We start from the raw sequence: 23316 nt of genomic DNA, 5'->3' as shown, positions 1-23316 counted from the left end.
GGTTGTCCCCTTTAGAGGTGCAGAGGAACACCTCCCCAAAAGGCCCCCTCCTGACAGAGAGACAGACCTGTAGCCATTGGGAGAACAACAGCCTGTAATAACGTGCTGTTTGTTAGGGGCACAGTAACTGACCTTGATAGACTACAGATGTTTTTTTTCTGTGAGTGAGATAAATGATAAGTCTGTCTGAAATATTTTTCTTCTTTGAAACATGACTTTAGGATAGGGTGAGTCTGTGTCTGCTTCCAAGTGTGTGCTACTCTCCCACTGGTTCAAATGAACTGTCTTTGACTTTTTCCCATACTCCCCTGTGACCATTTCACCATAGCTAACCCTGCTGCTGAATTATACATATTAACACGCCTGTTAAAATGTGTACATAAGGTTAATTTGATACCAAAATCTGACTTCATTTTTAAGGGTAATAGTCCTTTTTTTAGGCCATAAAGAATAGAGAGTGGAAGCGGGGGGAAAAAACTGTGATTAAAAAGCCTAGATAAGGGAATGACTGTGTTGTGTAGGAGTTGATATCAATGTTATCTATCTCTCTTTTTCACTCTCCTAGCCCTTCTGTTGTTTTTTTACCCCTTATCTCGCTCCACCAAAATGCCAGGAACAAAAAGGGAGAAATAAAGAAATTACTGCATGGATTATTCATGGGGAGGCTGATAAAATGTTGACGCAAAAATTAAGAATATATGTTTTCTTCGTCTCAGTGATTTTGGTTTTTAAAACGTTTTAAAATAAAGGGTTAGTGTTGTGTGATAGCTTAGTTGGTGTGGTCGTTTTTGTGTTAGGAGATTGGACCTTGTTTAACCCTTTTCCCCCGCTATGTCTTTCTGCTCAGACCAAAGCCCCCGTCCTCATGATCCACACAGACACATAGAGCGCTGCTTGGCTTAGATAAGGCAGACCTCAATCTGACACTAATAGAGAGGCAGGAACACAGTGGACAGGCCTGTGTTGTCGTAGATGACAGCAGGTCTGGTTATTGTTAGGTTTCTGCTGAGGAGCTCTCCCCTCACAACGAAGAGGGGCAGGCCGTCCCTCTGACCCTGCTTTACATCCTAATCATTAATTGCACCTGTTCTAATACAATAGCTTTAATTCTCAGTACTGATTCTCTGGTATTTAACTAGTCTACTCTGGTTTCCCATTCTGGTCTCAAAATGGCCACCATGTAATGCTCCTCTCTGGTACTGATGCAAACCTGAAAAATCGGGTAAGATGCATCCAGAAGGGGAATAAATAAATATACTGCACAAAGATATAAACACAACATGTAAAGTGTTGGTTCCATGTTTCATGAGCTGCATAAAAGATCCCAGAAATGTTCGATAGGCACGAAAAGCTTATTTCTCTCAAATGTTGTGCACAAATTTGTTTGCATCCCTGTTAATGAGCATTTCTCCTTTGCCAAGATAATCCATCCACCTGACAGGTGTGGCACATCAAGAAGCTGATTAAACAGCATGATCATTACACAGGTGCACCTTGTGCTGGGGACAATAAATGGCCTCTCTGAAATGTGCCGTTTTGTCACACAACACAATTTTGAGGGAGCGTGCAATTGACTTGCTGACTGCAGGAATGTCAACCAGAGCTGTTGCCAAAGAATTGAATGTTAATTTCTCTACCATAAGCCACCTCCAATGTCGTTTTGGAGAATTTGGCAGTATGTCCAACCGGCCTCACAACCGCAGACCACGTGTAATGACGGCAGCCCGTGACCTCCACATCCAGCTTCTTCACCTGCAGGCTCGTCTGAGACCAGCCTCCCGGACAGCTGATGAAACTGTGGGAGTGCACAACCGAAGAATTTCTGCGCAAACTGTCAAACTGTCGTCGTAGTTTGGCGTCGTAACTGATTTCAGTGGGCAAATGCTCACCTTCTATGGGCACTGGCACGCTGGGGAAGTTTGCTCTTCACGGATTCCCAGTTTCAACTGTACGAGGTGTATGGCAGACAGCATGTATGGTGTTGTGTGGGCAAGCGATTTGCAGAAGTCAATGTTGTGAACAGAATCCCCCATGGTGACAGTGAGATTATGGTATGGGCAGGCATAAGCTACGGACAACGAACACAATTGCATTTTATCGATGGCAATTTGAATGCACAGAGATACCATGACGAGATCCTGAGGCTCATTGTCTTACCATTCATCTGTCGTCATCACCTCATGTTTCAGCATGATAATGCACGGCCCTATGTCACAAGGATCTGTACACAATTCCTTTCCAGAAGCTGAAAATGTCCCAGTTCTTCCATGGCTTGCATACTGACTAGACATGCCATCAATTGAGCATGTTTGGGTTGCTCTGGATCAACGTGTATGACTGTGTGTTCCAGTTCCTGCCAATATCCAGCAACTTCGCACAGCCATTGAAGAGGAGTGGGACAACATTCCACAGGCCACAATCAGCAGCCTGATCAACTCTATGCGAAGCAGATGTGTCGCGCTGCATGAGGCAAATGGTGGTCACACCAGATACTGACTGGTTTTCTGATCCACGCCTGTACTTAAAAAAAAAAAAAAAAAAAAGTATCTGTGACCGACCAATGCATATCTGTCATGTGAAATCCATAGATTTGGGCCAAATGAATTTATTTCAATTGACTGATTTCCTTACATGAACTCTAACTCAGTATTATTGCATGTTGCATTTTAGATTTTTGTTCAGTGTAGATTAATTTAAAATGAATTTCAACAGATAACGAAACGGATGAGAGCTGTCTCTATCTTGGTTTATCTCTCTCTGTTCTCTCTGGTTTGTTATAGATTGCTACAGTAGCGAGAAACTAGTCTTTGTGTGGTGTCCTTGTGCATTACACTTGACCCTGTTTAAACCGTAGGTCACCTGGCGCGCCATCCCCTGCAGGGTCAGGTTTCCGCTGCTCTTTGTGCCTCTGGTCCGTGTGTGTCTGTGTGTGTGCGCATCTGTGTGTGTGTCTGTGCATCAGTGTGGGTCCTGGGGTAGACGGGCTCTGTTTCAGGCCTAGTCGGGGAGGCAGGAGGTGGGGTGGAGGTGCCTTCTGTCCCTGGCATGCTAGAGATTAGCTGCAATGGACCAGGAGAACAAGGTAACAGTGGATGGATGGTTGTCGCCATCCCAGCAACGAGATCTAGCTAATGTCCTCTAGTCAACCATCCGCTCTCTACTTTCCCCTCATCCTTTCTCATCTTTTACCTCTTGTACCTATTTGTTCATAGAATGAGATATTTCAGGGTAAGATACACTTCCTTATTCCTTGCCTTTTTCTTTCTTTCTCCATCATCAATACAAAGAACGTCACACAGACACAGACACGGACGGACGGACAGACACACTTTCCCTTTCTCCAACTCATTTAGTGTCTTTTCCCTTTCCTCTTTGTGCTCTTGCCCCTCCTCCCCTCACCAGTGAGTCTTGTCAAATTATTAGTATTAGCAGCAGCAGTGTCCCCTGAAGTAAAACAATCAGCTGTAATCTATCAGTGTGTTATCAGGCCTATCTGAGAGCTGAGAAAGCCGGGGCCGTGTCCGTGGCGCCGAGCTCCGGAGCTGATAAAGTTTCAGAGTTCAGCGATGATGAATGTTAAGAAACTACGCCCTCGTTAGAGAGGATGTGGACTTGGCAGAGGGAGTAAGGGGCCTGGGCTGAAAAACAAAAAGCCTCGGCACCAGCCACGGGTCGTGGGTCAAGCCCTTGTTTTTACAGACACACTCTCTGTCCTGACCCTCTACCTCATTTACTCTGTTTTTTTACACAGGGTTCACTTTCCTCTCCCTCCCTCCTTAAATCTCTCCTTTGACCTTTGGGCCTATTGCCTAGTTATCTTATTTGGTTGCATCTGTATCAAAGTTCTCATCTCATGTGTCTCAGACTTGTTTTTACCCTCTTATCCCCTGATCCCTTTGTCCTCTCTGTCCACCTGAGCTCCTCAGAAGCTTCTATCTATCACCTGAGCCATCGCGTCATGCATCAAAGTCCCCCGATTATGATGCAATTGATAAGGAGGCTGGAGACTCAAAAGTGCACAGTACAAATTTCCGATAAAGCATTAGTTCCTTTATAGATATTAGCTTCTGGGTATTCAAATGGTTCCTATTCTTTAACTTTGAATTCCAAGAGCTGTGATATTTGATAAGGATATGGAACCAGCACAATTGGTGTCCCCTCAGTCTTCTGACATATTGTTCTCTGATGGTTTGAAGACATCTTTTTACCTTCATCTGCCTATAACAAGTGGCACAAAAAGAGAAATGGTAGGAGTTGTTAAGAGCATAAAAGAGGGAACCATTATGATTTTGACAAAGTTCATGAGTGTATAATAGCAGTTAATGCAATGCAAGGCGCAGGCAGCTTTGTTCGCCAAAGTGTTGAGCGTTTAATAGAATCTGATAGACACGAGTCCTCGGGCCCAGAGGACGAAGGGGGGACTATGTGCTCATCAAGGAACTCTGCGCTCATCAAGGGAGCCGGGTGCGCTCTAAAGGAATCATTTGTCAATAATTGGCCGTGTCAGTCTCGTTAGACGTTTGATAATGCTGCGGTTCTTTGGGGCCGGCCCGTGAATATCTCAAATGAAACCGCCAGGCAGCATGTGGCAGCAGATCTGGGCTCTCGATAGCACCATTAAGTGCTTTAGAAGTATTTTTGCTGAATTCACACAAAGCAAAAATAGATAAATAAATAATGAAAAAGAAAGTGGAACATCAACTGTCAGGGAAGTGATACAGACTATAAGAAATCATTTGTGAGGGTCTCCTCAGCCATCACTGTGGTTAATTCGCTTACTCAAGCAATCGTGTGTGTGTGTGTGTGTGTGTGTGTGTGTGTGTGTGTGTGTGTGTGTGTGTGTGTGTGTGTGTGTGTGTGTGTGTGTGTGTGTGTGTGTGTGTGTGTGTGTGTGTGTGTGTGTGTGTGTGTGTGTGTGTGTGTGTGTGTGTGTGTGTGTGTGTGTGTGTGTGTGTGTGTGTGTGTGTGTGTGTGTGTGTGTGTGTCCAACAGCCCCTTGGCCTTGTAAGTGCTACTGTAAGTGCTTATCCCAGCACTGTGTTATCCGAAAAATGGTTTTCAAAATGGTGTGTGTAGACTGTTCAGTAGGTGTGTGTCTGATCCCCTCTGTGAGCACATCACTCAGCACTATGCGATTCATTATCTCTTCCACTGAAAGGCCTGGAATGTTTCTAGAGATATTGTGGAATGGTTTATCTCAGAAATATCTCAGAATGGCTGACGTTTATCTGATTGGCTAAATCCTTCATGGCACCACATTCCACTGACCCTCCTTCCCAATTTCCCAATAGCTGCAAAATGGAGACTACACGAAATGTGCATATTCTCAAACACTACTGTATATCAAAGTACACTGTGGTGTGGACCAAGGTTACAGCACCAAGCTTACTTCTCTTGAGTTGTGCCTTACCTACGTTCTGAGTAATAAGGGCACAATATAAAAGCCCAGTAGAGATGCATGGAGATCTCCCCTTAGTTTAGGGAAAGAGTCTCTCCTTGTATCAGCGCAGCGATCTAACCGATTAACACTGTCATGGCCCAGGCTTGTTTGTCCTCATGCTGTACAAAGCCACTGTGACCTTTCAGTCAACTGGTCAGACTTTGCATGTATTCCTGCTATTTCCTTTTTATGCAAATGCAGACTGATCGGTTCCAGGGAGTGGGATTTTGGGTCTCACTGATATTAATAAAGGGAGATTTTGGGGCCCAGGTGAAGATTATGGGAGTTTGGTCTGGTTAGTGATATTAGAGGATAGGACTGGTTAATAGTTCAAATGTACTGGGCTGGCTGTGGAGGGGTCATCATATTACATCTTTGGGTTACTTTTAACCTTCAGTCCCGTTTAGATTAAATTATTCTTGACTATATGGCACATGCAGGAAGGTTCATGTATGAGAAGACTCTCCATGACTATACTCTTGGGGCTGTATCCTGGTTAAAACAGTGTAATAGCATTATGAATGTATACATTTATAATCAAGCTTCACCATCTGAATTTCCAGCAGCTTCTCTGAGTAAGGTATTTTTCCGCACTCTAAAACCACACCGTTTAAGTGAGTGTAATACTGGAATCCAGCATTTATTATTAATCTAAAGATAACACTTCCAGTGCTGAACCTGGAGAGTGGTGGGCAATGGGCTAGGCTGAGAGGAGGAGGGGGAGGTAACGTTAATATTCCCTTTCCTCTGAGAGTGCCTCTCAAAAAGGAGACATCTATCGCTCTCATCCCCCTGCTTTTATTTCCCTTTCAGCTCATCTTAAATTTCCATTATTCACCACAAAAAGCCAAGCCGAGCCTATTCATATGGCTCTGTGACACTGACGGCCCTCCTACACACTCACACACACACTTCAACCAACACTGTTATTAATCATCCCTATCAGTTTCTCACATCTCCCTGCTATTTGCTGTTTAATCACTAAAATAATATAGGGGGTAGAGTGCCTGTTGCCATGGCGACCAAAATTGAAAAGGTCAGGGTGAGTTTATCTTATCAGTGATAGAGAATGGTTACTAATTACAGATAGGTACTACCAGCTTTCAGTCCACTGGGCCCTGCCTTAAAACACTATCAGCAATCCACACCGGCCTGATATTAAAATTATCTACAGTCATCCACACAGACACACCTCGCCCTGGCACTGCACACCACGGCAGACCAGACAGGACCAGACTTTATCAGAGCTAACTAATACTCCAAACTAATGAAACAACCCTGTTTTAATGAGAGCTGTGGTATGTACTCAGCTCAGCTAGTGACTGATGAATTGTGGCTTTTATCTAGGTTATTCCCTCAGCTAAGGGTGATGAATATCCTACTAAAATGTATAAGTATATTTATGACTAATTGCAACTATAGAGGAACCATAGTGCTCATAGTTAATAATGAGACCTAGCTTTCGTGAAAGATCACCAATCATATGGCTTTATTAGGAAGTGATTTATATAGACAACAGAACACTGTAATAATATTTTTGTTACAGCTATAAACTAATAATAACCTGTCGTATTATTTTAAAATATGTAGGGCAATTCCACGGTAACGGAAATCCGCTTTGACTCAGTTTTTTCATTTCAAAATGTATGCCAAACAAACCATTGATTTCAAAGTTGAACACACAATACAACTCTATGCACAGGAACTACTTTTAACAATTTCCGCTGAAAATTTAACCAAAACATTTTTTGTTGAAGAACTGTGCAGATGCAAACTGTGGTAACACAGTTTGCGACCATGTTTTCCAAAAACTCTGTAAAATATCTGTTCCGAATTAAGGTTGGAATATGTCTGCAGAAAGAATGGAGTCAGCTGTGGCACCTTGAGATTATAAAAATCTCTTGGTTATTGAACTACAGTAAATTAAGTGGATTTACACCCGCAAACTAAATTACGGTAACGGAATTACATCATGGGTCCCTGATCTGTACTACACAGAAATGCATAATTATGGATATGAATGTCATTCTCCTCATGTTTCACAGGTTTTGGACAGCGCAGCACAGTAGAGCACAGTGCATGAACATCCAGTGTCGGTCGGTGCTCAGTGGGTGAGGATTCTGGTTAAAGTAATTGGAAAGAGAGGGGGCTCATGGGTAGGTGTCAGTAAGAGATTGACATTAACTGGAGAGCGGGAGAGAAAGGCAGAGAGGGATAGAGCAAGGGAGGGGTTGTCCAGATTTACTTTTTTAATAGTCTGTGGTTTGACCACCAGACAGAAAGGGAAAGAGAACAGTTATGAGCTGAACGTAATAGTATGCCAGTGGAAGGGAGGACAGTACAGGTGACCCAACTGTGGTTTGTGATTATTTTGAGTTGTTATTGTAGCCCATTCATTTGCAGTTATTTATTACGAGTTTTAATCACTTAATAATTCATTAACAAAATTGATATCAGTGAAATCACTATAGCTAATTGGTAGGTCTACCATTACTTGTTACTTAGAGGGAGAGATTACAAAATATGTGAATTATTTGTAACGGAATTACAAGGCAATATTTCTTAAACTTACAGAAGGTAATCAATTTCACCAAAATGAAATGTACGTTAACATTTATTGTGTTCTGATGTATTTCTGATACCTTTTAAGACTTTTTCTGGTAGATGTTCTCTAAGACCCTTTTCCATCTGTTTATCCAGAAATCAAAGCCATTACTTATGCCTAATTTTTAAGATGGAATATGGTTGAAAAATGTATCTAGGCCTTAATTTCCCCAAAATATAGGCTCTTAGGTTTCATTTGACACCCAATTTGATATGCTCACATGTTGGTGCTCATTTCTTTTTTCAATGGGAATACCCAGCATTTAGCTTTATTGCATTTTGTACCCGTAATAACTATGTTTGTAATCAAGACGTTTTTGTTTTAATGAACGTGTGTGGGAACTACAAGGTGTGAGCCTATTATACAGCTACTTTTTATAACTAGTTATCCATTGTGGTTATTTTAGTAAATCATATACCATATATTCAAATGGTATGTGTTTATGTATGTATGTGCATTCAATTGTGGGTGTGTACTGTGTATGTTCACTTGTTTCTCTACACTCTTACAGTTATCATCTTTGACATTTGGCTGTACTCCCCCATATCTTCCCATCATCTGAGAAGAACACATTTTTCCCATCAGAAATCCCGTTGTGACTTTTTGCGTTCGAGGGGTGCTGATACTTCCTTTTGCAACCAGGGAAGATGCATAGATGTGAGTGCATCTTTTCTGAGCTGCGTTCCCTCTCCCCCTTCTGGATGTTATCAGAGCAGTGAGGGCTACAGTGATGCCCTGCCTCTTGAAAATACCCCCTTTCTTTGCTGCTGCCAGCCATGCAGTGGGTTATATTTAACAAGCTAACCCCATGCTATCTCCTCTACATCCCCTCTACATGCTCCACAGAGTTATCACACTCACACTCCCAGGATCTTTATTTGTATTTTTTAAGCCATGTGACAGGAGGGATAGATAACATTTCAACTGCCATCTTCTCCTCCGCCCCTTTTTTTTACTCTCCGTGTCCCTTTTTTCCCGCTCTCTGCCCTTCTTTTTTTGGGCCTTTCAATTTATTTTTGTTGATCTCTAAATCTAAAATTTGTTGTTAGACCGATATAAACTGACATGGTCCTATGGTCATATGATCATGCAATCCCTCAGTAAGTTACAGCTGGATGTAGTGATGTGGAAGACTAGTGTTATTGTATATGCTGGCTCTATGCAGCTCCTCTATTTCCAGGGTTTCTCTTCAGGGGGTAGTAGCAGTAACCACTGTGTTGAGTGTTTTTATATTCTTTTAGGATGTATAATTAAGTCATAACAATTACTGGAGAGCCATAAAAGCGTATTGTGGTTTAACAGGTTATGTGCAGATATTACACATCTTAGAAATACACAGTTGTGACTTGCACAGGGCAGCCGGTATACTGAGTGGGTTAAAGAGCAGGTGCGTACTCACTAAACAATACTAAGAGAACAGTAGGCTATGATACTGCCGTTCTTAGTAAGCAAATACATTGTGTAGTTAACTCCATTTTAAAGGTACTCAAACACTGTAGATACAAGCCAGAACAATTTGGATATCAAAGCATAGAGAGATCACAGTGATCCAATAGCTTGCGTAAAGCAGCGTTAAGTGGATAAAAGCAGCTAGGCCGTGAGTCGAGGCCTCTAATCGTCTCCTATCAGGGCTGTATCAGTCTAGTCTAAACCCTAACCCCCAACACGTTCACTGGGGGTCACTTTCGCTCCAGCTTCCCAGCAGCCTCTGCACTTTGAGCACTGTTTTGGTGATCCAAATCTGGGCAGTTTTTTTATTCTTCTCTGGCTCTGGGATGTGTTTAGTCTCTCGCGCTAGCAGAAACATCTGTGTAAGTGTTTGTCTGTTGGAGCAGTGGCAACGGTTGTAGGCCCCTCTGGTTGGAGAGTTAAGCTAAGGCCTCAGGGTCAACGCTCGGATAAGACGGCCAACCGAAGGCCACTTCAGACAAAAAGAGAGGAGGAGATAGAACGAGGCTCAGGAGGAGGAGGTGCTTAGATCTCCTGCTGGTTTCTGTCAGAGCTTTGAGAGCGTTAGTGGAGGAGAAATGGCAGTGGGTTGAGGCTTCTCTCCTCTTCTCCTCTCCTCTGCATACCATCATAATCATTCCCCCTCCCATCTTTATTCAGGGTTAAGATCAAGGAGGAGAGCGGTGGAGGGATTGCAATCATCCTCCTCTTATGAGATCTCTCACATATTCCCTCCCACATAAGTAATTACTAAGGGGATGATTCTAACTTGACTCACTCAGATGTCTTTCTTTGTTTGCACGTCCAGTTCCATTCTTGTAGTGGTGTTGCTCTGAAAATGGATGGCACAGAGAAAAACTGGCACCAAACTAAAAGTTAGGATATGAACTACTCAGACCTGTGTAGATTTACTTAAGCGTGCGTGTAATTGGCATAAAAGGCCATGTTAGGATCCAAGCCAAGTTATGAGTTTGGCCCTAAGATCTTATACACACTTGACACAAAATGACCTAATTTCTATGAGAATGTGTGTGGAAATTGTCATCGGTGCTCAAGGACACTTCCTATATAGCATGTGAGAGTCTGATAAAGAATATGCAACAATATCACTGATATTTAGCCTTCCAGACTAGAGTGTGGAGAGATTGTTCTACTGTGGTTTCTGTTTTGGAAAATAAGAGTCAAACTTAAGATCTACTGACCTTGTGTGTGTGTGAGTGAGGGAGGGTATAGCGACCCCTTTACGACCCCCCTAGTGATGCCTATAATAATGCGCATTTTGATTCGAAAAAGTGCATCTCTTTTCAATTGGCTCAGCAAGCTATTTACTTGGTTTCAACGTACAGATCCACAGCTGGACGCTATAGTCCCCAGAATCACTACCTATTTATGGCTCCTATACTAAGGAGAAGGATATATTTTCAAACCTCTTGTACCTTATTTGTGTATGTTGGAAGTCCAGAGCATTAGATTTATGTGAAATAGGGTATGTATTAGGATCATAAGATGGCGGAAGATGTTATTGCAAAAGGTCCCTCTATCCAGTTTCCACACACACACACACACTAGTCAAAAATTTGAATTGGAGGGGTGTGTGTCTGTGTGCGTCAGTATACCCACTCAGTGGCCTTGCTGGTTGTTCAGGATAGATAGGGAGCAGTGCAATAAGTAGTTGATTCAAACCCCCCCCCCCCCCGCCCCTCTCCCCATGGATCTTGGGAACGGTGGGAAAGTTAAAATCTGCTGCTATTTTCAATCTTTTATCAGGGCGCTTATCGCCTGGCTCTTGTCTGCATGCCTGGCTTCAATAGTCCAGGGTCTCGGCTCAAGCCGCCTGGCAACTCAACTCCCCCTGGTTCTCCCCTCGTGCTCTGCTCTGGCTGTACTCTCTGCCCAAGAGCAAATATGACCATGGAGAGGGGATCGAGTAGGACAGTGTCCTTTTTTCTTATTTAGGGAAAATTGTTGTCAATGTTTTTCATGGTGGTTGTTTTTGTGTCTGTCTTGTTTTTGGAGGTTGTGTCTGTGTGTGAGTGAGACATGTATTCATAATAACCCTCCTACGTACAGGCAGCGTGATGCAAAACCTTCTCTTAAAATGAAATGAAATTTTAAACACAAGAAAACAGGTGCACATACAGTACACAATTTTCCCTTTAGACAACACAACACACACATTCTTACATACAGTACATCCTGTAATGAGTGGATCGTAGGCCCTGCCCTCCTATATAACCTCTATGGGGTAGTATCATGGTCTTGATAATAATGACCATCTTTCACCGGGAGAGTGTTTGATGAGGTGCCAAGTAGGAACCGTTGTGATGTGTGTCTAGGGAGGGAGGGGACATCATTCCACATACTGTATCCTAGAGAGGGAACATATACTACACTGGTCATATAAGAACCTCATTATGATTATGAAGTGTCATATATATATATATAATATACATTTTAAACCTGTTGAACATTACTGTTAGATGTTACTATTTTGCTAACTGTTAATGCTTTAACAGTTACTGTAATTACAAGTAGATGAACAAGGACAGTGAGGTTTATAGTCAAATAACTAAAATGGTTGAGAGGTCACCAGGTCATAGCTAGGTCACACAGCTAGATGTTGCTGTGCTCTTGAATGTTCCATACCGGAAACCTGTTGAATTTTAAGCCGTGTGAAATGTATTGACAAATGCAAATTCTCTGATAATAATCTGTATTCTGCACCCAAACAAGGGTGATAATCTTGTTAAATGTCCTTGCAATTACAGATATTGTTTTATACCTCACCATTCACCATGTACCTTGGTGCACACAATGCTGTTTTGATGCCATTGATGTGGGGAATATACTGTATCTCAAGGTGTAAGGCGTGGTTGGTATAACAAGTGTCTTAAACAACCTGCTTTCCCACCCTGCTGCCCATGAAGTGTCACACAATCTGGACTCATCTGAAAATTCTGTGTTAGTAGGTACTAGGTACTAGTGTAGCTAGTGGAGCTAGATGAAAAAGTGAGAATGCCATTGTGAATGTAATGCTGTTAGTGTGTATGAGGCTCAAAGACGCTTGGACTCTATCAGGGCTAAAAACACCATGTTCCAACATGGAAAACAAGAGGAAGATTTATTTTAGCCCAGCAGAAATGTCCTCTTGAGAGGTGGTGCTATCTGATAGATTGGTGTGAAGAGGTTTGTTGATCTCCCCTTGCAGGGGTAGTTTTTCTCTCATGGGGGCATGAAGTATACCCCTGTACTGGACAATCCATCACTGGCGATGTTGGGCAGTGGGTAACCTTGGTGCTATCTACCATCACACCTGCCCACTCAGGGCCCACAGAGTGATATCCAGGCAGAAGGAAGCTGGTTTCCCTCCATGTTACTGACTCCTTCCTGTTTTCCTTCCCTAGTCCCGTTCTCTTTCTGTGGGTTCATTCACCCCGTCGTCTCCCCTGGACCATTATCAGGGAGAGAGCTCCTGCTCATTAAGGAGTTAATTTTCTCCCTCCTATCTCTGATTTGTATAGTGAACCTAAAGCACTGTGAATTCTTTAAATGTATTTTGTGTTATCAAAAGGAGAAAAAGGGGAAATGGGGGATATTTAATCGTTTAAGTAGTCTTCCTGGGGAACTATGCTTTTTTTTCTTCTCTCTTCCCAGTAATGTAAAGAAATCCTGCTGAAGCCGCCCAGCTCAGTAATTCAGTTTTTAAAGCAATGAAGAAAAAAAAAATAGAATGACTTGATGAAATTCCATTATCAGCTCCGAACCAATATGCAAAATATCTCGCTGGAAATCAAATAGCTATTATGTTTTCATTTCCACGTCGGCGTATTTGCTTAATGAAGAGGAGACAGATCAGACCAGCAGAGAGAGTCTGCAGGAGCCGATAACCGAGAACGGCTCCCAGCTATCCGCACAGAGTGACGCTCCCAGTCATAGCGTTTTTTTTCTGAGAGCGAGGGAGGGGTGGTGGGGGGGTAGAGAGAGGGAGAGGAAGAAAGTGGGAGAGCAAGAATATAAAAGAGAGATGGCAGGGTGGAAAGGGGAGAAATGGGGGGATGATTATATACTGTAGGATGGAGTGAGGGATGTAGTAAAGGGAAAAGAGAGATTTAATTTGGGGAGATGTAAAGGAAAAGGGGGGGGTGTGTTTGTCAAAGCTTCTGTACCTCAGTGCTCTGTCCGGGGATTTAACTGTTTGATGTTTGACGTCCTGCTGTCACGTGGTCCACGTTTGGGATCAGGCGGGCCCTGTTTGAAGTGCTCCAATGCCCTGTGCACATGAATATCATTGCCACACATTATCATCATATTATAATCACACTCATTATCATAAGTATTATAATCAGTCATTCGTATGATTTCACTGATGGCGTTGACAGACATTTTATGCAGATATATTTTTCTATTTAGTTGCAGGCTATAGCTCTCATCTTTTCTGACTGTGTTTAGTCTGGCTGTGGTTTGACAGAGAGTTCTGCTCACAGGAATGCTACTTATTTATAAAGTGATGGAATGACATGACATGCAGCCACTAAAATATGGAAGACTTATTTTCTCTTCCACAACCCCAATATTCTACATACAACCTGTGTTTTATGGGAAGAAAAGTATGTAGTGTACCAACCATACTAATTTCCCATTCATCCCCATATACAGTCATTATAGAGTGTGTGACTGCCCTCTGGGCTGTGGATCCTCTCTATAGCCTCTGTGGGCCTGGGTCTTCACTGAGGGCTGGTGAGGCAGCTAGGGAGTGGTATGGTAATTCTAAACCCAGGTAGAGTGGTGTGCCGGGCCCCAGCCTGTTTCAGAGCCTCCATCTCCCTGACTCTCTACACCTGTCTGTCTGCAGTCGGTCCAGAGTGAGTCCCTGCCACTCATCTGCTGTCAGGGCAGTGAGAGCGCAGAGCAGTGTAGCCCAGAGGCCCTCGGGCTTATCTGCGACGTCAGGGATTGTGGTCACCTGTGGCGCCCATCACCCTACTGCACTCTGGTCCTTCATCTGTCTGCAGAGTACTCAATCATCATCGCATGAGATTTGAATATCACCAGGATTTCATATCAAATCAAATGTTTTTAGTCACATGCGCCGAATACAACAGGTGAAGAAGACCTTGCAGTGAAATGCTTACTTACGAGCCCTTAAACAACAATGCAGTTTAAAAAATAAATAAGAAATAAAAAGTAACAAGTAAGTAAAGAGCTGCAGTAAAATAACAATAGCGAGACTATACAGGGGGTTACCGGTATAGAGTCAATGTGCGGGGGCACCGGTTAGTCGGTAATTGAGGTAATATGTACATGTACACTACCGTTCAAAAGTTTGGGGTCACTTAGACATTTCCTTGTTTTTGAAAGAGAAGCAAAACAAAATTGTCCATTAAAATAGCATCAAATGTATCAGAAATACAGTGTAGACATTGTTAATGTTGTAAATGACTATTGTAGCTAAAAACTTCCTTTTACATTTTTTTTTAAATGGAATATCTACATAGGCGTACAGAGGCCCATTATCGCAAAACACCAGTCTCAACGTCAACAGTGAAGAGGCGACTTCGGGATGCTGGCCTTCTAGGCAGAATGGCAAAGAAAAAGCCATATCTCAGACTGACCAATAAAAATAAAAGATTAAGATGGGCAATAGAACACAGTCACTGGACAGAGGAACTCTGCCTAGAAGGCCAGCATCCCGGAGTCGCCTCTTCACTGTTGACGTTGAGACTGGTGTTTTGCGAGTACTATTTAATGAAGCTGCCAGTTGAGGACTTGTGAGGCGTTTGTTTCTCAAACTTGACACTAATGTACTTGTCCTCTTGCTCAGTTGTGCACCGGGGCCTCCCACTCCTCTTTCTATTCTGGTTAGAGCCAGTTAGCTGATGCTTCAGATACTCAACTAGTCAAAAGAAGGCCAGTTTTATTGCTTCTTTAATCAGGACAACAGTTTTCAGCTGTGCTAACATCATTGCAAAAGGGTTTTCTAATGATCAATTAGCCTTTTAAAATGATCATCTTGGGTTAGCTAACACAAAGTGCCATTGGAACACAGGAGTGATGGTTGCTGATAATGGGCCTCTGTACGCCTATGTAGATATTCCATTAAAAGTCTGATATTTCCAGCTACAATAGTCATTTACAACATTAACAATGTCTACATTGTATTTCTGATCAATTTGATGTTATTTTAGTGGCCAGATAATGTGCGTTTCTTAAAAAAAACAAGGACATTTCTAAGTGACCCCCAAAAAATGGAACAGTAGTGTAGGTAGAGTTATTTAAGTGACTTTGCATAGATGATAACAACATAGAGTAGTAGTAGTAGCAGTGTAAAAGAAGGGTGGGGTGGGGCGGTGCGGGGTAATGCAAATAGTCTGGGTAGCCATTACATGTTCAGGAGTCTTATGGCTTGGGGGTAGAAGCTGTTTAGAAGCCTCTTGGACCTAGACTTGGCGCTCCGGTACTGCTTGCCGTGCGGTAGCAGAGAGAACAATCTATGACTAGGATGGCTGGAGTCTTTGACAATTTTTAGGGCCTTCCTCTGACACGGCCTGTTATAGAGGTCCTGGATGGCAGGAAGCTTGGCCCCATTGATGTCCTGGGCTGTACGCACACCCCTCTGTAGTGCCTTGCGGTCAGAGGCCGAGCAGTTGCCATACCAGGAAGTGATGCAACCAGTCAGGGTACTTTCGATGGTGCAGCTGTAGAAACTTTTGAGGATCTGAGGACCCATGGATATTCTTTTCAGTCTCCTGAGGGGGAATAGGTTTTGTCATGCCCTCTTCATGACTGTCTTGGTGTGCTTGGACCATGTTAGTTTGTTGGTGATGTGGACAGCAAGGAACTTGACACTCTCAACCTGCTCCACTACAGCCCTGTCAATGAGAATGGGGGTGTGCTCGGTCCTCTTTTTCCTGTAGTCCACAATCATCTCCTTAGTCTTGATCACGTTGTTGTCCTGGCAACACACGGCCAGGTCTCTGACCTCCTCCCTATAGGCTGTCTCGTCATTGTCGGTATTCAGGCCTACCACTGTTGTGTCATCGGCAAACTTAATGATTGTGTTGTAGTCGTGCCTGACCGTGCAGTCATGAGTGAACAGGGAGTACAGGAGGGGACTGAGCATGCATCCCTGAGGGGCCCCTGTGTTGAGGATCAGCGTGGCAGATGTGTTGTTACCTACCCTTACCACCTGGGGGCGGTCCATCAGGAAGTCCAGGATCCAGTTGCAGAGGGAGGTGTTTAGTCCCAGAGTCCTTAGCTTAGTGATGAGCTTTGAGGGAACTATGGTGTTGAATGCTGAGCTGTAGTCAATGAATAGCATTCTCACATAGGTGTTCCTTTTGTCCAGGTGGGAAAGGGCAGTGTGGACTGCAATAGAGATTGCATCGTCTTTGGATCTGTCAGGGTGGTATGCAAATTGGGGTTGATCTAGGGTTTCTGGGATAATGGTGTTGATGTGAGCCTTGACCAGCCTTTCAAAGTACTTCATGGTTACAGACATGAGTGCTACGGGTCGGTAGTCATTTAGGCAGGTTACCTTTGTGTTCTTCGGCACAGGCACTATGGTGGTCTGTTTAAAACATGTTGGTATTACAGACTCGGACAGGGAGAGGTTGACAATGTCAGTGAAGACACTTGCCAGTTGGTTAGTGCATGCCCGTAGTACACGTCCTGGTAATCCGTCTGGCCCTGCGGCCTTGTGAATTTTGACCTATTTAAAGGTCTTACTCACATGGGCTGCGGAAAGCATGATCACACAGTCTTCCGGAACAGATAGTGCTCTCATGCATGTTTCAGTGTTATTTGCCTCGAAGCGAGCATAGAAGTAGTTTAGCTCGTCTGGTAGGCTTGTGTCAGTGGGCAGCTTGCGGTTGTGCTTCCCTTTAGTCTGTAAACGTTTGCAAGCCTTGCCACATCTGACTAGCGTCAGAGCCGGTGTAGTGCGATTTGATCTTAGTCCTGTTGATGCTTTGCCTGTTTGATGGTTTGTCGGAGAGCATAGCAGGATTTCTTATAAGCTTCCAGGTTAGAGTCCTGCTCCCTGAAAGCTGCAGCTCTAGCATTTAGCTCAGTAAGGATGTTGTCTGTAATCCATGGCTTCTGGTTGGGGAATGTACGTTCGATCACTGTGGGGATGACATCATCGATGCACTTATTGATGAACCAATGACTGTAGTGTACTCCTCAATGCCATTGGAAGAATCCTGGAACATATTCCAGTCTGTGCTAGCAAAACAATCCTGTAGCTTAGCATCTGCTTCATCTGACCACTTTTTTTATTGACCGACTCACTGGTGCTTCCTGCTTTAATTTTTGCTTGTAAGCAGGAATCAGGAGGATAGAATTATGGTCAGATTTGCCAAATGGAGGGCGAGGGAGAGTTTTGTATGCGTCTCTGGACCACATTTACTCCAAACACAGAGTTTTATTTTTTTATTTTTTTGTCTCTGGTTGCACATTTAATATGCTGATAGAAATTTGGTTATATGGATTTAAATTTCCCTGTATTAAAGTCCTCCGCCACTAGGAGCGCTGCGTCTGGCTGAGCGTTTTCCTGTTTGCTTATGGCGGAATACAGCTTATTGAGTGCCAGCATTTGTCTGTGGTGGTATGTAGACTGCTACGAAAAATACAGATAAACTCTCTAGGTTTGTAGTGTGGTCTACAGCTTATCATGAGATACTCTAACTCAGGTGAGCAAAACCTTGAGACTTCCTTAGATATCGTGCACCAGCTGTTATTTACAAAAATACATAGTTCGCCACCCCTTGTCTTACCAGACACCGCTGTTCTATCCCACCGATACAGCGTATAACCAGCCAGCTGTCGTCGTTCAGCCACGACTCCGTGAAGCATAAGATATTACAGTTTTTAATGTCCCGTTTGTAGTTTAGTCTTTCGCGTAGGTCATCGATTTTATTTTCCAAAGATTGTACATTTGCAAGCAGTACGGAAGGTACTGGGGGTTTATTCGATCGCCTACGATTTCTCAGAAGGCAGCTTGCCCTCTGACCCTTTTTCTCCGCCTTCACGCAAATGACTGGGATCTTGACCTGTTCCCGGGAAAGCCGTATGTCATTCACGTCGCGCTCGTCAGACTCGTTAAAAGAAAAATAGTATTCTGCCAGTTCGTGGTGAGCAATCACTGTTCTGATGTCCACAATTTTCGGCCATAAGAGACGGTAGCAGCAATATTATGTACAAAATAAGTTAAAAAAAGAAGTTACAAATAATGCAAAGAAACAAACAAAAAAACACAATTGGTTAGGAACACGTAAAACGTCAGCGTTCTTCTCCGGCACCGTCTTTGGTCCTTTAAATACGGTACAGGTGCTGTTACTTGGTATCACCGTCAAATTCTATAAATTTAGCTAGTTTTTTGTAATTTACGGCGTAATCAATGAAGTCATTCCTCATTACTTGCCTCGGATCAAAGGAAATATATTTTTTATTTCACCTAGATATCAAGTTAGAGAAATCAATCCGATCGCATGGACTACATTTTTTGCAAAGTATAACAAAGCTGAATTCTGATAATTGAAGTGGGCTTTAAACCCTCTTGGGGGTTCAAGCTTGAAAGACCTGATAGAACTGAAGTTAAAATAATATTTACTCAATCCTTCGTCATTCCCTTTAGTCTGATCAATAAGAGGCTCCTCTTCAGCATGTGACTCTATGTCAGGTAGCCCAGTTCCCTCTTCAAGAGGGAAGGGGCCTCTCTCACTCACTCTAAATATCCTCCTTTAAGGTTTTCTTCTTTCTCACAAGTGTCTGATTGTCTGATACAAGTAGCGCTTCTCTTCTTGTTCTGCTGTTTTGTAAGATGATTATTAGTATAAGAGCTTGCGAGGCGCGGCGACTGTTTAATCAGGCGTGTTGAGCATGCAGGTTTGATGTGTTGTCTCTGTGTTTAATCACCGCTGCTGAGCACACAGGTTTGATGTGTTGTCTCTGTGTTTAATCACCGCTGCTGAGCACACAGGTTTGATGTGGACGGCAAGTTAATAAAGCAGTATCTCCTCTGCCTTCATCAGCTCAACACTTTGTTCTGTGCTGTATTAGAGTGGCAGATGGAGTTGGAGGCTGCTCTGAGTTTCCCCCCACCCCGCTCTCTTTCTTTTTCACTCTTTATGATGAAAATTCTGTGTCACAGATGCATGCAGGTTAGTGTGTGTCTGTGTGAGTGCACGCACATGAATGACTTGAGACTTATTTCAGAATTTGGCTAATGGTATCAGTTCAGGTTATATACTACATGTTTCAATACTTGATTGACAGTCCAGACATTTGCTCCTCAAATTATACTTGGCGACATCTCTCCATTGTGTGACATATTTCTGTGTTGTTTTCAGTTACTTAATATACCTAATATGATTGGTTAACAAATTCATTTATTTTTTATTAAGTCTAATTCTGAATTGTTTAACAGTCCATTTATTCAGTGAGTTTTAAACAATTTGTGGTTATAACTTTTGAAAAGTTCAGATGATGTAGGATGGTAAAATGCTTATCAAGTAACCTGTACTATCCTTTCTTCCAACTATCCCTAGGGAAAAATATTATATTTTTTTGTGGATAAATGAGACAAAAGTTTAAACTTATTCCCCACAATTTGATGTCTGAAAGCAGTGATGCGGCGATTGATTCATTAAACCAGAACAGTAATGATGAAAGAAATCATAATTCAAACTTACATTTTTAACAAGAAATATAATTGGAATTTTATACAGAGAAGTCCCTTTGTACAATTATGATTAAAATAAAATTAATTGTATGAAAATGTCCTCACAGATACTGAAAATTTGATCTACCAAAGCTCAAGCCACATAATTCTAAAATATTGTGTTTGGGATCAATCTTTTTTCTTTCATCTTTTTTTATTTAGTATTAAGGTCCAAATCTAACTGTTAATTTTATCTGAAACAGTGAACCATGCAGGCGTGGAAGTCAAAATTAGCCTAAAGATGTTTAATTTACAAAGACAGAAACACTTTGTCAGGCAGCGATTGTTTCCAAGCATTATCTCTGCCTCGTTTTAATTGCTTGGAAGTGAAATTAACAGAATTAGAAAAATTGCCTTTCTCTTTTTCTACAAGACTCTTTATTCACGGGTATTGTTGTGTGCTTTGTATAGATTATAGGCCTTTATGTTCTAGGAGTGTAAATATATACGCCCCCAGTCATGGCTTTAGCTTGGAACAATCCCACTTCGCTCATCACAACCTCATGGGAATTAATTGACAAACTATGGGGTAAAATCCCATTTTAATATCCAGTATTAATTTGACAAAAATGTACTTGTTTAAAATTTGTGTTGTGCCCCAAGACTTAATTGCAATGCCTTTGTTTGCGTTTGTTGTTTATTTTCTCCCATGGTAATCAGTAGAATAACCATTTATACCGATTTGACGGTTCCTAATCGTCTTTATGGAATAGGGCCGGAGATGAATGAATAATCTCTGTGCTCTCCTGGGAATAGGCTGTAACGTTATGTCTACAGAGAGTTGTGGCATCCAATCCGATTTGAAATACTGGTGGGCTTTCATAATTAGAGTGGTCTCATGTAGAACCTTTTCTGTGTGTGACAGTAGAGTGAAAGCATGTGAGGAGAGAGCTGTTCCCGACCTGCACCAATAGAATGAGACGGTGATGATGGGGATTGGGTCTGATGAAAACAAGGAAAGGTTTTGTGTTCTCTTCCTTGGTTTTACTTAGTCTGGATTATAATTATTAGGAGAATGCATATCAATTAATTTTATTATTTTAAAGCATTATTATTATTAAAGCATGATATTATTATGCTTTAATTTAGGCTATCCTCACCGGTCTAAAATAGCTCAGCAACATAATCGGCAGGTAGTCAGCAGGGATTATAGAAATACAATATCAGGTGTGAGTTAATTATCTTATGACATTAGTAAAACCGCTTTAGTGTACCAAATATAAAATGTATTACAAATGGTGCATTCAGGGAATAGCACTTAATTTCTTCACACATTACTGAATCTGTTGTGCAGAATTTGATATCCTTAATTTTTTGGGGCACTCCTAATTCCATGAGATCAATTTTACAAGGGACATGAAATGAAAAATGTAATCACTTCAGAGCTTTCTGTTCAGTAATCTCTACTGAGGAGTGACAGCACAATATTCTAGTTTCACTGTATTTCATTCAAATGGCTAAATATATAGTCATGAATTGGGGTATGGATTCCTTCACCTGATGTTATTGTGCTGTGGGTTTGTGGTTAATGCCTTCATATAAAGATTTTCAATTCAATTAAATGTTCCCTCTTGTTTCTTCTGTAAGGTTCTATTGGCGACCTGGAGGGTGGTGAGGACAACGCACCTGACGACGTCAGCCTATCAGGCGATGAGGGCGGAGCCTCAGACTCAGCAGAATGTGACAGCTCCAGTACACCACCATATACCCCCCTGTACAATGAAGGTGAGCTCTCTCAGCCCGGGGCAGCACTGAGAAACATACAGCTATCCTCTTATAACCATGCAACACAACTCAGTGAGTACCTGGTGGCATCTGAGCAGATCCACTGCTTCTCACGTTTTAGCTCATGGCTGGTCCTGTAGCTTGCTGAGATGCTGTGAATGACCTGACTCTCTGCCACTATTGCCAAACGGCTCATATGCCACTCAAATACTACTGCCATTGGCAGTTCCCTGGTTTTCCTCACTGAACCATTGCATTTGATTCTGCCCCAGGGCATGAACACTTCTTGGCAAGTGCCCTGTTTCATTCTGTGGAACTATCTGTGGTGAGCTCATCGTTTCAGTTGATTCATACAATGGTTGTCTTCTGTGATGGCACCAGGATCTTGGAGATATATTGATAGCGTCGTCTCACTCCTCAGTCTTCTGTCTAGGTCTGTCATATTTTTTTCTAGTAATTATTTATCTATTCGGCTGTCTTCACTACAGTAGGTATGACTGCGGCTGTTATGTTGACTCTATTATTCAATATTTGCATTGATGATTTGATTGATTCCGCCTACTCATTATGATTTCTTTATTAAATATACGTTATGTGGTTCCTGGATAATAAGTTCTATACTCTCTCAAATCAACTGCCAGTGCTATGTAACCACTATTACCCATAAACTCATCATATCCTAAAATCCCACTACTTGTTAATTGTTAACCAAAACTATACAGAATAGGGGCATACAATCAATGAATGTTGAAAAGATAATTTCACATGTACATATAGTACCAGCCAAAAGTTTGGACACCTACTCATTCAAGGGTTTTTCTTTCTTTTACTATTTTCTGCATTGTAGAATAATAGTGAAGACAAACTATGAAATAACACATACGGAATCATGTAATAACCAAAAAAGTGTTAAACAAATCAAAATAAATTTTTGATTCTTCAAAGTATCCACCCTTTGCTTTGATGACAGCTTTGCACACTCAAGCAGCTTCACCTGGAATACTTTTCCAACAGTCTTGAAGGAGTTCCCACATATGCTGAGCACTTGTTGGCTGCTTTTCCTTCACTTTGCGGTCCAACTCATCCAAAACCATCTCAATTGGGTTGAGGTCGGGGTGATTGTGGAGGCCAGGTCATCTGATGCAGCACTCCATTACTCTCCTTCTTGGTCAAATAGCCCTTACCCAACCTGGAGATGTTTTGGGTCATTGTCCTGTTGAAAAACAAATGATAGTCGTACTAAGCGCAAACCAGATTGGATGGCATATCGCGCAGAATGCTGTGGTAGCCATGCTGGTTAAGTGTGCCTTGAATTCTAAATAAATCACAGACAGTGTCACCAGCAATCCACCATCAAACGACCTCCGCCATGCTTCA

General features: G+C 42.3%; 1 protein-coding gene across 2 annotated transcripts in view; it reads left to right on the top strand.

Moving 5' to 3' along the window:
• The window catches only part of LOC139530054 (zinc finger protein ZFPM1-like), an 84322-nt gene that overhangs the window by 18506 nt on the left and 42500 nt on the right, over positions 1-23316 (top strand). For both annotated transcript variants that reach the window (XM_071326103.1, XM_071326104.1), the window contains exon 2: positions 21802-21939. In XM_071326103.1, coding sequence (XP_071182204.1) covers positions 21802-21939 — 138 coding nt within the window. The remainder of the gene's footprint in view (positions 1-21801; positions 21940-23316) is intronic.

This window comes from Salvelinus alpinus, chromosome 9 (genome assembly GCF_045679555.1).
Source record: "Salvelinus alpinus chromosome 9, SLU_Salpinus.1, whole genome shotgun sequence".
NCBI classification, from domain to species: Eukaryota; Metazoa; Chordata; class Actinopteri; order Salmoniformes; family Salmonidae; genus Salvelinus; species Salvelinus alpinus.
Note: the sequence above shows the minus strand (reverse complement) of the source record. Positions and strands in the feature narration are given on the sequence as shown.